Source organism: Molothrus ater, chromosome 4 (assembly GCF_012460135.2).
Source record: "Molothrus ater isolate BHLD 08-10-18 breed brown headed cowbird chromosome 4, BPBGC_Mater_1.1, whole genome shotgun sequence".
Taxonomy (NCBI): Eukaryota; Metazoa; Chordata; class Aves; order Passeriformes; family Icteridae; genus Molothrus; species Molothrus ater.
The window spans coordinates 50,852,375-50,865,130 of record NC_050481.2 but is presented as its reverse complement, the minus strand read 5'-3'; the positions used below and the strand labels follow the sequence as shown (position 1 = coordinate 50,865,130).

The 12,756-nt window shown below is 35.0% G+C and overlaps 1 protein-coding gene across 1 annotated transcript in view; it reads right to left on the bottom strand.

Annotated features, from left to right (window-relative positions):
- ARAP2 (ArfGAP with RhoGAP domain, ankyrin repeat and PH domain 2) overlaps window positions 1-12,756 on the bottom strand; it is a 154,950-nt gene that overhangs the window by 18,483 nt on the left and 123,711 nt on the right. Inside the window, 4 exon segments of the mRNA XM_054514724.1 lie at window positions 4,538-4,666; window positions 9,133-9,250; window positions 10,284-10,358; window positions 12,608-12,676. Of these exon segments, the coding sequence (XP_054370699.1) occupies window positions 4,538-4,666; window positions 9,133-9,250; window positions 10,284-10,358; window positions 12,608-12,676 (391 nt within the window).

Sequence of the window (12,756 nt, the reverse complement as noted above, 5' to 3'; positions counted from 1 at the left end):
CGTTTCTCCCTGAGGTAAAGAGTGATGGAAGCAGACTGCAGACATGAGAAGAGAGCAGGTAGGCAGATGTAGCCTTCTCCTCCATCCCACTCAATATCTCTTCACCTTGAAGAGGGAGCCAGATTAACAGGGCTAATAATTACTCCCAAACACTACAAGCCTACTACTTATGCCATATATTGGCTTTCACCACCTATTATTTTTAGCTAAGTGTAGGTACCTCCTGTAAGTCATTCATTTATTTAGGAAATACTGAACCAACTTGTTTATGAGTCACAGAATGATACCACTGGCTTTTGTACTATATTAGTTTCAGGATAAGAAATAAAACTGTGATGTAAAAGGGGTGTAATGTGTATTGAAAATCTCATTCTTACCCAAGTAGCCAATTGGCTTTTTTCATAAAAATTCCACTTAGACTTCGAGCATCTGATATCAAAACTCTACTATTAAGAAGCAGTACATGATAGAATATCAAAAAATAAGAATCTAAATCCAGAATCAATACATTTCAACAATTAAAATCAGAAATTACTTAGAAGTCCTCAGTTATAAGTGCAAATATATGTGCACAGTTAAAAAAAACTGATTCTCTTTTTGCTGATAAGAATATTTATTTCACGTTCAGTATAGAATATGAATCTTTATCCACACAATCATAACCACTTTTTTCTATTTTTTTTTAAACTATACAAATTTAGAGTAGCAGAGTACTTAGTGAGAGTAGCAGGATACTTCCACATCTTTACCAAGCTGGAAGACTTTACATTTCTGCACACAGCTTGCAACATGACAAAAACTCATTCTAAACTTCACAGCACTCCTATGAAGGAGGAAAAAATAATTCTTTAAACTGATGAAATTCCATATACTTTAGAAGCCAGCATTTCATTAAATAAAACTAAGACAATAGGGATGTGCCTTAATCATAATGTATTTTTCAGACACAAAATTTACAAAACATGCTAAACTTAACAGAACTTTGCAACTGGGAGGTAGGTACACTTAATCCATGTAGGATCGATCCACCTATGGTTTAGAAGCTTGCATTTCAAAGAATTCCTCTGAATAATAGCCCCTGTTCTCAGAAATCAATACTTACCACTCAAATTATACAACACTGTACTGGAAAAATTTCAAGGACCTATATACACAGAATTTATAGTAAATTTAACAAATAAATAATACCTGGTTTTCTAACAAATAAAACTTTAATATGAGAAATTTTTAGATAAGGAGAAGAAAATGGGTCTTGAAATAGAATTAAGCTGTCCTTGAGTATCTCTTATACCAAAATATAGTGCACATCTTGCCCTACTGAGTAGCACTTGAAAGAGTGCTCCTACAACAAGCATGAAAAGCTATGGAATTAATTGTCAGGAACTAGCAACTAGAAACTGTAATAAAATCGAAAACTCACCACAAATTTGCTGAAACATATCAATACAAATAAACTAACTATTTTTTCCTTGAAAAGGAAAGTTGGTTTCTATACAAGAGAAAACATACATCTAGACCTCAGTGTAAGGTTTGGACTATAGAATCACAGAATAGTCTGAGTTGGGAGGGACCCACCAGGATCACAGAATCCAGCTCTTGGGTGAATGCCCTACACAGGGATCCAACCCACAACCTTCGTAATATCAGCACCCTGCTCTGAACAACTGAGCTCATCTCAGTTGCAGAACATGAGAAAATAGTTTAAAATGGACAAGATGAGAAGAAGTACCAAAATCAAGAATGTACTATGTATAAGGAACATGGGAAAAGTTGCACTGACAGAGAAGACTGTGTTAAGTTGCCAAAATGAAAAGAGGCTGAAACAGCTGTTCCTTATGCTCACTATTGAACCAACATTATTTCAAACAACAATATAGAGTCAGGAAGAAAAAGGAGAAAAGTGCTGAGAATGAAAATCTCTCAAGCAATATTAACAGAAAAAAAAGCCTGGAATATAATAATTAGTCTTTAAGATTATTACATAAATCAGGAAAGCAAGGAATATTCATGGAATTAAATTATAAACATAAAATTATCAAAGTCCTATTAATTTTACTGCAAAGTAGGAGAACATCCATCCACCCAGTTGCCCATTTGTATGGGCTGAATCCACTCTTAAAAACATACTTCAAATCATAGTGGTTGGACATCTGGCCCCAGCCCTATTATTCAGTGACAAGGAGTTATCCCCATATAGAATGTAAGAGACAGAAAAGATTAAGGTCTCCCCTTCTTCCTTCAAGCTAGCAGCTATTTCCTGTGTGCTTTGAGATGGAGAGCCCCACCATAACCATATGTGCCTTGTACCCTAAACACTGGGAACATCTCTTCCCCAGTAACTTCATTCTATACATTTTCTCATTCTGACACTATGTAGTGATGGATTCACAAGACTACTCTGACACATGGAGTTTGCAGACATCAACACCGTAAGTCTGCAATGTGGCAGAAATTTTCCTTTTCAAACCACCGAGAAAACCAACATAATTTATTTGGTAAAGTTTTAATTATTTTAAAACAAACATAAAAAAATCACTAGATGTAAACAGTCAAAAGACAGTGTCTCTATAGTAACATCAAACTGAATGGAATTGATGCAAATCATTACTCTAATAAGCTAGGGGAACAAATGGATGCAAAATCTAGGAGACACAAAGGAATGCAAATAGCAGCAGATCCTCTCCTTCACTACATTTTATAAACTGACACTAGCCTAATCTTTATGTGTTTCTTAGAACAGTGATTCACACAATCCTTATGACCCATTCCCTCTCCTGATCTGAACACATACCTAGTGAGGTGATGGGAGTTCATATATCAAGCTTTTAATGAAGTAGGCCATTTCTCTCCATTCATGATCTGCTACCACACATTTATTGACATTTAGTGAAACCCAACCATAAAAGTCATGAACAGCACACTTGTTCAGGTTCGTTCACATTTGTGAAATATACTTCTACAGGAATAAAGCATGGAGGAAGAAGGCCATTACTTTCAGAAGAATAAGCACAATAGCATAAATTTTACTTCTTGAAATCAAGACGAGATATATAGAATTGAAAGATTAACATTTCCATGTATGAGGAAGAGAGGAAAAGATAGATATAATTGAATGAGTCATTAGATAAAATAAGATGAAGATTAAACCGGCCATCATGTGTTACCATCACGTTATACAGTGACAGCACATGGGATTTCAACTGCTTGAAAACAGGATATAATTTTGGAACTCCCACCAAACTTCTACTTCTCGCAAAGCAGATAATACATATTACACAGGAGACTTAAAGCCAGGTGTTATGTGGGAAAAAAAATAGACTGGGGTAATGTTTAAACTGTATATTTTCACTATATACTTGATGTGTATTTTAAGTGTTAGCTCCCTTTTATAGGCCACATACCCTCCAAATTATTCAGTTGCTTGAGTATGTCATTCAAATGAGTATGTCACCTGGGATGAGGCAACCCTGGATGCACAGACAGACTGGGGAATGGGACATTGGAAAGCAGTGCCAAGGAAAGGGACCTGAGGGTCCTGGTCAACAGAAAGGTGAATGTGAGTCAGCAGCCAGGTGGGCCAACCCTATCCTGGGGTGCATGAGGCACAGCAGCACCAGCTGGGCAAGGGAGGGGACTGTCCTGGTCTGCTCTGTGCTGGGGCAGCCTCACCTCAAGTGCTGGGGGCAGTTTTGGGCACCACAATATAAGAAGGCTATAAAGCTATTAGGGAGTGTCTAAAGGAGGGCAACAAAGATGGGGAAGGGCCTTGAGGGGAAGCCCTCAAGTATAAAGAGTGGCTGAGGTCACTGAAGGAGACTGAGGGGAGACCTTATCACAGTCAAAAGCTTCCCTGTGAGGGGAAGCAGAGGGGCAGACATTGATCTCTTCTCTGTGGTGACCAGTGTAAGGATAACAGAATGATCTGAAGTTTTATAAGGGAAGCTCAGGTTGGATATCAGGAAAGCTCCCCCAGAGGATGGTTGGGCAATGGAAAAGGCTCCGCAGGGAAGTGGTCACAGCATCAGCCTGAGAGTTCAAGAAGAGTTTGGACAACACTCTCAGGCGCAGGTGTTATTCACGGGGCTGTCCTGTGTAAGGCAAGGAGCTGGACTTTGATGATCCTTCTGGGTTCCTTCCAACTCAGAATATTCTGATTCTGTGAAATTAGCTTTGCAATTTGGAGGCATCAAATAAGATAATAGAAATTTCTATTAGCATACCATAGTTATATAAATATATTCCCACAGTATGACCTAGATAAGAGCAGTTTCAAGCTTCACAGCAGAAGTTCACAAAGTGTGAACTGACCGCAGAATTTCTGTACACTTTTATATTTCAATGGGAGAGCTTATAGTTTGTAGAAACAAACATCCATAATCTCTGTGTTTCCATAGGGAGTCACCACAACCCTCCGTAAATCTGTAATTTTTATGAAGTAGCAGTAATTCAGTTGTTCTGGGAGACTTTGCTCCACTGAAAACAATTGCCATTCTCATATTTCCATGTAAAATAACGAAATTTAAAAAAAATTACATACCACTGTAGAGATTCACCATGTCTGCTGTTAGAAATCTCTTTATTATTAGACATGCAGTGCCAGGGTCTGGTAGTGAACTCCAGTGAAGAACTTGTTCTAGTACATTCTCTGTATAATGCAGAGGACGTTCTGAAAAATGCCAAAGAAAGAAAGCACAAAAAACTAGAATTAAAATAAAAGAGAAAACTCAACAATATTGGAGGCCGTCACAAGTTACATTGGTCTGTAAACAACAAGGTCTCATTGACTTTGAACTATAGAAGAAAAATACTGCTTTCAAAAATAAGACAATTAGGCACTTTACTGACAATACCTTTACTGGCAGTGTTTGCAGAGGTAATGAATATAAAACTAAACAAACAGTAGCCAAATGTTCAGTGACTCTTTTGTAATGTTAAATTTTTAATGTAAAGACACTAAAGCACTGCTTAAAAACTAAATACAAAAGTTAGGACCAATTACAGGACATGGCTAAATATGATCAAACAGAACTGAGACCTTCAGCTATACTGTGCCTTATTGGCCTATGCTCAGTATGAAAATGAAACATCATAACTACCAATTCTCTTCATTCAAAGAAACAAAGAATTTGGAGTGATCACAGTGAAAAAAAATGCCTCCAACTGGTATGGATTATACTGTCTGTTATTGATCAAAGCAGACTGAAACAGACTCCTGGTTTCATTAGATTCTTTTTACTAGAGGGGAAAAGCATGTGGTCTTACTAGATCTTCTCCCTGTTGCAGTGGCTAGGGGATATCCAAACTTGCACCTGTGTATTTCCATCTTGTACAAAAAGTAAAGCAAGATTAAACTACCACTGAAGGCATGACTAGACTGTATGTGTGAACTGCAAAACTTCAGATGCTCAAACACACATTTTTGATAGGCATCATCCATCCTAGAAGAGAAACTCTGAGACCTAGCACAGAATTGAAAAACTGCAGTGATAAGAAAGCCCAGCCAGTACTCCATACAAACCCCAGTTCATCTACCAAATGAAGGCAGAAAAGGTCTTGCAAATTGTCCCTAAATCTGCATTACTAGATCCAGCAGAAATCTGAGTGTCACATGAACAGCACAGCCTGATGCAATACTGATGAGAGTGGGAGAAGACACACTCACATCCCTGAAGGCTCTGCTCAGCAGCAAGCACCTGCTGTAATTCATGAATCCACAAAAGCCTTAACAATGGCTTTGTGGGTTCAAATGTCATTTTATCTCCAAATAGAGATTTTTCCAACGGATCTGTGTTCCCATTTGCATACCAATTTATCTGGGTCAGGTCTTGAGAAGAGATGGGTATGGCTCCTGAAGAGTCACACCCCTATGACACTGTCATGTTGGGTCACACAGTCTAGCCATGTCCCTTGAGTACTGAAGGGCAAAGTATGCAGCCATAATCTCATTTTTCATTCCTGCTATGGTAGATGAATATGAAATGTCAACAGCTGCTTTGGGACTCTCCAGCACTACAGTCTAGCAGAAGGCATTTTCTAGAACACCTGAACACTAGAGCCTCAGAAAGCAGCAGCCACAAATAACACACTTTCATGACAGAAAAAAACACTGCTGTTTTGGGATGCAAAATTACCTACGCTACCTATAAAGCTGTGATACCACCCATACAAATATTTCATTATTCAGATATGACACCAAAGCAGCCTAACAAGAATACCATTTTGTAGATAGCAGCTCAACCCCTACTTTATTATCACTACTTCTTCTGGCCCTTTTGTTTTAAATGGTCAAACTTCTGAATTTTTGGGAAACTTTGGACTCTAATGTGATAAAGCTTCAACACTTGATGCCTTTGTAGAAGAGAGAAAATCCACTTTAAGAAGAACTTTACAAATCAGAGGCAAGAGACTGGCACATCACCACATCTTCCTAGAACACCAGCACTCTCACAGTAAACACCTACTGTTTTATTTATTTAAGACCATCTGTCATCATGGATTACATGGTGCATAAATCATCATGCTGAAAACCATTAACTATTTTACTGGTAATACACCTCATTTACAAATTATCCATCAATCACTTATTATTAAAAAAAATTAGATACACCCTGTTTTGTAAAATCATATGGTAATAAATATTTTGCATTAGGCTTGATAAAATCATCAATTATTGCAACTTTTCTATATGCAAATAATTTAGCAGATTTTTAATACTGCAATTCTAGTATTTTGAACAGCAAGCAGTCAACACATACATTCAATTACCCTTTCTTTCACTTAGGTCATCATAAGTGAGTAAATGTTCTAAACCAGTCCTTTTCACTTTAAACAACATTAACTATTACTAGAAACTGACTTTCTATAAAATATGATTCTAATTTTCTTGCTTTCTCAGGGGTTGTTTTCCTGACAGTATATATTAAAAAACAAAATAAAAACTTAAAATTAAAAAAAATTCAGAGTTCTTACCACCATGCACTGAACAGGTGGTAGCAGACCGCACCAGGAAAAAATGCAGATGCAGAAAATTAATTTTTATCAGAAAGACACCATGATTACTGATGTATATTTGAAAGAAATATGCAAACTTTTTTCTGTCATTATGTGTCACTAGCTGAACTAATTTGTAAATGCCTCATGGTGTTTGTCAAGTGACACTAGTAGAATCAACCTGCAGGAGCAAAGACTCAAGTAGTCTTTTAGTTCTTCAGTGTCACATTCGGACCAAATATTTTCTAGAAGTAATTTTCTCTGTGCTCTCGCCCTCTGCAAACTTGTTAGATTCAGCCATAGGATCACAGGAGTCTACCTGAGTGTCTCTTTACTACAAAATTATTTTTATTTTGAAACAGTAATTCAGGTTTTTTTTTGATGCACTGATTCTTCCAGAAAGGGATCCATGAAGAATATATTTCATCAACACAGTCTCTACTGACAGGAGTCACTTGATGAATTAGGACTTAATTTAGTTTGCTTTTTGGTTAGTTGTTTTGGATTTAAAACACTGGTGTGCCATTTCATTTTGTGTAGGAAACTCTTCTTTTAGTAGGATATACTCTAATGTCCTGCCCATACTTTTTGTGTTATGTAGGGCCTCTAGTGTCTCACTCTTAGCTTAGTTTTGTTTGTTTTCCGTAGTCATTAGTTCAGACAACATTTCCATACCCCACTAAAACATTAGTTGTTGCACCTAAATGCATGAAGAAGCTGTTGTGGGGTCTATCTGTTTATTTACTTTAATGTTCTCTTGGCCATATGTAGTTTGGTTTTCATGTTCCTGTGTCAATATATCTAGTTTAAGAAAATAAAATTCAAATTTTTTTCTGTTTCTCAGTCTAAAGAAATATGATTTGTACTGCACTTGCAGGAATTATCAGGACTCTTCTAAAGATAAGAGATACTAGCATTCTTTGTCAGTTGTCACCCACATCTATGAATCTGGAAACAAACTCTGTATTACACCTCTGTACAGCATCACCAGCAGACTGTAAGATGTGAAGAAGGCTCAGGATAATTGATTTTCAGTTGAAAGGGAGAAAAACTTCCATCCTAATTTTTATACTGCCAGGGTCAAGACTGAGGACATCAGTAATATTAGTAAAACTGAAAGAATTATTGTAAGCACATCTGAAAATCAAATACAACAAAACTAACAAAAAACATTAGAACAATATTTAGTAATATTATTTTGTCCACTTTCTTATTTTTTTTCCTTGACTTGAAAACAGGTATCTTCACTATAGAAATAAACAAGTTCACAGTCCTCCTCTGTAAAATGGAAATCGTTAAGATCAGAAACTTACTAGGAAATGCAAATAGATGTTGCATATTTCTGTCTCCATGTATTCTTCAAAAATTCCCTAAGATTACTTTAGGGAATATTCATCAAAATATCTTTTAATTAACAAAATCCCTACTACTTTACATTATTTTAGTTATCTCTAACAAGAAAATTCTCCAGCATTTTAAACATGCTCCAGCACGTATAAAGTATTCCCAATGTTAAAGCCTCTTTACCATTCATGAATATGGTGGCCATGTGACATTTGCTTTTGTTGGCAACAGAACCACATTTCAAACAAATTTTTCAAGATTCTGCTACATACACCATAATGCCACTTGCCAAAAACACACTTTAAAGTGTGTAAAGAGTTATATACTTTATACCTCCTTTTTTCACCTATGTACATTAAACATTTGAATTAGCAAAATAGAAAAGATCCTTTCTCCTAAGTATGACATGTATTTTCTCATTTAATTTTTGGGAAAGCATTATTGCTTATAAAATCAAGTACTGACATTCTTAAGAAAATAGGGTTTTCCTCTCTGACTTACTGGTAAGACCTACTTTTGTGTAGCTGATGATTAATGAACTGCAAAGCACTGTAATATAAAGAACACCTTCTCAGCCCTTAATTTATAAGCAGTTTAAAACAATTCATCACATAATTTCTGGCAAAGTGAAGAAAGAAATCGTGCAGATCCCACAACAACCAAATGTAAAACATTGGCATGAAGGCTATTTTTTGTTTGTTTCCATGAAGTCTTTAACTAAACTTTTAATGATATTAAGTACTGAAAAACTAAAATAATAAAAGCTGATTGACACACATACATTTAAGTGTCACTAACCTAATTCTCCATTTTCAAGTACTTCAAAAGCAGCCCAGATATCATCTTTGCTGGGAATAATGTTTTTGATTCCTAAAACATCATTAGTTAATTCCTCTGCTTCCATCAAAGGTGATACCTGTAATACAAATTGAGTCAGTTTATAATACATTTCAATTACTGATTTCTGATATATTTTTTTAAAAGTCTTCCTCCCTGCAATTTCCCTAAGGAAAAAAAAAAAAAAAAGGGAAAAAAAACCCCAAACATTGAGCTGGAAACCCATAAAATATCCATCAGATTCCAGCAGGCTTTCCTTAGTCTTTTCCATGAGATTGAAGTTATATTTTAAGATGACTATTAACTTGGTAGCTTTTAATTCATTTTCTCTACCCCAAAAAATGTGGAAAAAAAAAAGCTTTCATATATCTTCCTGGGTGTGGGAAGATAAATATTAGAGAAGCACCATTTTTTTATCTTAGCGATGCATATTCTTATTTTTATTCCTATTTTAAAAAGCATTTTTTATGTGTACATGTCCATCTATGTATATCACATACCCCATATATTTATAAACAAAAGTGTTTGAGAGTCATATGCTGAGAAGAACAAAAAGGCAACAAAACCAGAGAGGTTTAATAAAAAATAACAGAACACCACTACATGGAGACGCAGGTGTTTAAATACACTATTAAATAGAAAGCTCAAAAATCTCTATTATAGTTAGTAACAAGCTTTGATTTCTTAACACTCAAAGAAAGAAGAAAGCCACAGACAAAAAGAAAGGAGGAATGTCACTTTAATGGTCGTTACTACTAAATAGAACCAACATTCATTGTGTATTTGTTAATGCTCTCATGTGTTGCACAGGTAGAGCTGGGAGAATTTACACTGTTGCATACTACAGCAAAACTAAAGCAGGACATCTCCGCTTTAAAATTGTATCATTTTTCTTAAAATTTTTCTCAAAGATGCAAAAGTGCATAATAATCAGTTTTTACATAATTTAGGCCACACAGCAAATTTTAAAGCAAAATATTTAAAAGAATAGTGATAAACATAAACTCAAACTTTCGTTGTGTACTTATACAAAAACATGTATTAAAATAAATGTGGTATACTTCAAGAAAAAGTGCTTAATAAAAATCACTGTATCATTTTTATACACTAACCCTTATTATAATACTGCAGTCTGGCTCCTTTCTTTCCACATAAACTTCAATAAGCAAATCTCCAGCCTGGGAAACCTAAAAAGAAAGAATTAAAAAATTTGATTGTTAAAAATAAACATTTTAAGCAAGGAGAATACAATTATTTAACTAGTGTAAGGAAAAAAATACCGATTCACAGATTCAGGAGAAAAATCCAAACCCTGAATAAATCCAACCAAATCATACCAATTAAAATTAACATTAATTTACAAATATACACCAAAGTGCAGAAAAATTAAGGGCAACATGGCATAAGTGGAAATTTTAAATTTCCATTTAAGACTACAAAGCCTAAGACACGAGTGTATCTCAATATCTTAAACTGCCAGACCCATAACTCTGATTTGGAGGTTAGTCAGGTTCACTTCAGAATCAAAACAGATTAATAGAATTTAAAACAATGAAAAAGGACTGTAACCCCAAAATGACTTTGTTAAAAGTGAGATGAAAAATTACAAATAATAGACTATTTCAGCCACGCAGCCATGTGTACATATCAAAAAAAAAAAAATCCATTATTAAATACAAAATAGTATATTTATGATTCTTAATCACAATGAAAACTTGTCATTACCTAATTAAAGAAGGAATTAAAATAAATGCTCTTGATATCAACCTCTGTTAAATATAACTCTTCAAATTTGTTGGAGAAAAGGCTAGACTTTGCACACAATGCTAATGTAGAATAATCAGATAAAGCGAATTTATGACATATATAAATTTCATGTGCTCAAGACTAACAAATGCTATTTAAAAATGTCTAACAACAAAAAGCTCAGAAAGAAATTAGAAAGCAGTAAATCCAACATTTTATGATCATGACGAAAAGTATGATTTATGAGAAAGGATGTAGTATTTTCCATTGTAACTAGGTTTGCTCATCTCTGGCAATAAAATTATTTTCATGGATGAGAAATTACTTTATTTTTCTAAAGTTAAAAATGTCTCACATTTTGCCTGCTCTAATTCCCTTTTAGTATAGTTATAGGCACCTTCAAAAGATTGCAATTCATCTCAGTCCAGTACCAAAAAATATTTCCTAAAAAATAAGTGATGATCAGAGCACAGGAAGAAAAATTAAGGCAGAAACAGGGACTACCAGAAGGGAAGGTGTACCATTCTATTAATAGGCAAATATAAACAATTAATAATCAAATTAACACTAAGATAAAAATTTGTGTCTTTATTTTTGAGAATGTTATTGATAGTGATGCTACTTATTTATATACTACTACAAACAGAGGAAAAGGTTAAGAAAAATATATAGAAACATAAATATATTCACATATATATACATATAAACAGTTGAGCTTTGGGATACATTTTGACCAATTTACAAAAGCTAAGATTACATTTCTAGAGAAAAATAACTGGCAGTGCTGAATTTTAAAGAACATTCACATTCTGAAAACCAGCAACTTTTAAGTTAGTTTAGTCTTTGAGAATAGAAAACTAATGGAAACATTTGTGAGGAAAAGCATTACAAAGCTACTTTGAAGAAAGCGGCTTAATTATAGTGGCACAGACTCAAAAAGGCTCATTTAGTTATAAAATTTGCTTTTCAGATGATATTACAGAAAAAGGTTGGAAATAAGAATGAAGCTGACACATGATTTCCACTGGGCTCACATAAACAACCGTATGGAGAGAAAATGTGATGTAAATTACTGCAACAGCTGGCATAAGTATATGGTGGACAGAAAATGAAAAGCGACTAATGAAGTGCCACCTGGAACAGAACTTCAGTGACATTTCAGACATGTGAACTTTGAGGAATTCAGCAGAAATTCAGATCTGTTGTTCTCTGAACATTCTGCATAACCAGAGATAATAGTACTGTGGCAACCTGTATATTCCAAAGTATTAAGTATCTACATCACTGATTTTCCCAGTTATATGCACACATTTTGAAGCAATGATGTCAGACTCTCAGTCATTAAATGTAAAGAATTCTTACAATTCTTAATTGTAGCTGCTTGAGGACTAAGTTTCCAATTACCCATGACACTTACATGATTACAGTGCTGTTGTTACATCACTCAATTGCACCACATCAATACTTTTAACCCTAACTGGAAGCCTGTGGCAAACTGCTGTGGAGAACTGATGAGGAGAGCAAGAAGGTGAGCTGAGCCACTTTATCTCACATCTGGTTCAAGCGTGACTTAGCAACTGTGCAGTGCCTGGGATGATGCTGTCTCAGGGATGAACAGAAGAGCAGCCACACCTATGTACAGAGATATTAAGGCCTCACTCCCCTTATCCATGCCTAATGTGACACTTACCTGAGTGTCTTTCCATTTTGTTATAAAACTGTTCTCTATGTCCATTTGTTTGACTTGGTCTTCATTTATCTGTATAAATAAATAATTTTGGAGTGATTAATAATAGTTATGGTAACAATTGCCAATACCGCCAATCATGTTCTCATAGA